We start from the raw sequence: 3320 nt of genomic DNA on the forward strand, positions 1-3320 counted from the left end.
ATCAACAGATGGCGCACTCTAAGCCTCGACTGTAAAGACAGGCTCTCGGAAACCTCTTCAATCGAGATGTGCATCCAAGGCATGCAATGGGGTTTGCAATACATCCTTCAAGGCATCAAACCACGGACATTCGAAGAGCTAGCCACCCGCACCCATGACATGGAGTTAAGCATCGCCCATCATGGGAAGAAAGAACCGATCGCCGACTACAAGAATGACAAAGTTCTTGGGCCAAAGTGGGAGAAGACTGCGTGGAAATCCACTAAGGAAGCAATGACGGTCAACACAGCTCCCGTCAAAATCCCTACACGAGGCAAGGCGATTCAAACCGAAGCTTTTCGTGATCAAGAGATGCGTAGACGCACTTTGAAGGAGCTCGAGGAGAAGACTTATCCATTCCCCGACTCTGATGTGGTTGCCATGTTAGAAGACTTGCTGGAAAAGAAGGTGATCGGCTTGCCTGAGTGCAGACGGCCAGAAGAGATGAATCGCACTGACAGTCCAAGGTACTGTAAATTCCACCGCTTCATCAGCCATCCAACAGAAAAATGCTTCGTGCTGAAAGATCTCATCATGAAGCTGGCTCAAAAAGAAATCATCGAGCTAGATCTTGACGATGTGGTGAAGTCAAACTATACCACCATCATTTTTGGCTCTTTCAACTCAAAATCTTCACCTCAATCGCTGGGGGCATGCTCCAAAACCATGCCAGTCAAGCAAAGCAAAGTTGAAGAATGGACTCAAGTCACTCCTAAGAAATTGCACAAGAAGCATACGTTTCCTCCACAAGTCCGCCAATCGGAAAGGGGGCAAAGCAGCTCTTGTCAAGCTTCAAAGCAACGTGAATGTGTTGAAGATGATGAAACTTCGACACGAAGATCGTCTGTTGCCATCACGATGCGCGACTTCTTGCCCGAAGACTTCTTCAATCACTTGGTCAAGGCTCCTTGCTATGAAGATTGTGAGGAGCGCCTCTCCAAAATTGCTTGACAAATCTACCAATTCTCCTTGCCTGCACGAGTCTAAACTACATGGCACAAAGCTCCTGGTCTGCACGAGCATAAAAGGCAACACCAAACACTCATTGCCTGCACGAGCTGAAACTGCAAACGGCACCAACACTCCTTGCCTACATGAGTTAAAACTGCAAACGGCACAAAAAAAGAAAAAAAACCAAAAAAAAAGAGTCCAAAAAAAAAAATGTATTTGAACTACGTTATGACTTGATCTCTTCTTTGGAAGAGTACGTAGGCAACTTGAAACTTCAAAAATTTCGAGTACAGTCACGTCAAAATCAAAAGAATAAATGTTTTATTAAAGAAGGTCAATTTCATTACAAATTTATTTTGTTAAGAAAATTTGCAATTTTCTTTGTACAAAATTAAATTACAGTTTCTTCGAAAAAAAAAAAAAATTGAATACATATGTTATTATATATTTAAAAAAAAAAAAAAAAAATTCAAGGCTAGGAGGTGGAACTCAAGGCCAGAGACATAAACTCTTGTACATTGGGGCTTTGGCGATGGCATCCATTCTACCACTTCAATCCTCAAAGTCCCAGAAAGGCAGAAACCCAATCCAGGCCCAGGCCCAGCTCTCAAAGCCCAATCCGGGTTTTCTCCTCCACGACCCCGCCGAACACGAGCAGAAACGACGGAAGAGAACCCAGCACTCAAATCCTGATACCAGGTCGGATTTCGTCTACGTCGAGTTTGACACACTCATGGACTTCGAGTTCAAAAACATTAACGGGAACCACGTCGGATTGGATCTAAACTTCATGGTGTCGGCGCATGTCAGCTATCTGGGCTCCGTCAACATCAATCTCAAGAGCGACGATCTGGTGAGCTCGTGGATCGGGTACATGGGTCTAGTGGGGTCATCAACGTCTCGGTTTCGTACTCCAATCTGAAACCCAAAGACCCTGTTTTATCATCATATCTCGATCTGGGCCAGCACGTAAGCAGTTTGTGGATGAAAAGGTTCAGTGGTTGCACATGGTGCGCACACCCGGAGCAAGTTGGCCTCCACCACCAACCCAGCCACCTATCGCTCCCTCATCTCAGGTCTTCATTCGTAAGCTCAAGTCCCCAAAACTGCACCAGGCTCGGCTTCTTCTTTGTTGACACCGACAAGATCCTCAACGATCAAGCGTACAAAATCATCCACTACTCTAGCTCCAAAACTTGGTGGTAGCATCACTCTGATTTCTGAGGCTAGATCAAGAAGCAGATTAAGCTGTCTGAGGTTGCTGGCAAGTACTCGACTTCACTCAGATTTTTTCAAACTAGCCATGGAGGCTGAATGAAGCTGGAGAAGCAAGCTAAAGTTGCAAGTAGCGGCGACAGACTCAAACCAACACCCCGTCGTGCCCTCGTCCACTTCAAGTCCAAAACTTCTTGCATGCACCACGACCTCCACCCCTGCATCCCTCGGTGGCAAGTACCGAGTCTCCACAGTGCATTCCATATATGTTTTGTCCTAGTCCGACCCATTGTCTGCTGGTCTATTCAACCTAGGATTCCAGGTCGTCTTCAAATGACGTCTTGCCCAATAGAGAGCATTGGAATTTGAGGACCCAATACCCAGAGATACGCTGATCGATGGCGAGGAATACACGGTGCCAATGGCGACGACGGAGGGATGTTTGGTGGCCAGCACCAATAGGGGCTACAAGGCCATCCACATGTCAGGCGGGGCCGGCAGCGTGGTTCTCAAGGACGGGATGACCCGAGCTCCCGTTGTCCGGTTTAGCTCAGCCGCCAGAGCTGCCGAACTCAAGTTCTTCGTCGAGGACCCGCTCAACTTTGATTCCCTCACTATCGTGTTCAACAGATCTAGTAGATTTGTAAAGCTTCAGAGGATTCAATGCTCGATGACAGGGAAGAATTTGTACATGAGGTTTACTTACAGCACTCGGGAGAAACAGATGGAGCTCGACCGTACACCCACCGAGGCCCATTGCGACTGAAGATTTGAATAATGGCTTTAAACATGAGGATTTCTTTCTCTGCAAAGTGGGAGTTGGAGTGCTCTTATACAATCTACAACATCATTGGATGGGCATCCTGCAATGTTGATTCAAGAGGTGTCTGAACATGAGCATCAAGGTTGCTAAGTCTGGTGCAAAAAAAAGGAATCTTTGGCTGAAGGGAGGAACTTCCCGATAGGGTAGCAGCACATCGCCTTTTTCTTCAACTGCAACAGTGTGGACCTTGTTGCTTGCCTTACACGATGACGCTTCATCAAGACCCTGCCATGCTTGCCGTGCTCACTCTCCTCCTTCTTTCGGACTCAACTTGGGTTTCCACCCACGAAAA

At 46.9% G+C, this 3320-nt stretch overlaps 1 protein-coding gene across 1 annotated transcript; it reads left to right on the top strand.

The window, feature by feature from the left end:
* Window positions 1-1522: 1522 nt before the first annotated feature.
* Window positions 1523-2971, top strand: LOC126603013 (uncharacterized). The gene is made up of 2 exons (XM_050269789.1): window positions 1523-1843; window positions 2558-2971. The coding sequence occupies exons 1-2, from the start codon at window positions 1523-1525 to the stop codon at window positions 2969-2971; spliced, it is 735 nt and encodes a 244-aa protein (XP_050125746.1).
* The last annotated feature ends 349 nt before the right edge of the window (window positions 2972-3320 follow it).

This window comes from Malus sylvestris, chromosome 15 (assembly GCF_916048215.2).
Source record: "Malus sylvestris chromosome 15, drMalSylv7.2, whole genome shotgun sequence".
NCBI lineage: Eukaryota > Viridiplantae > Streptophyta > Magnoliopsida > Rosales > Rosaceae > Malus > Malus sylvestris.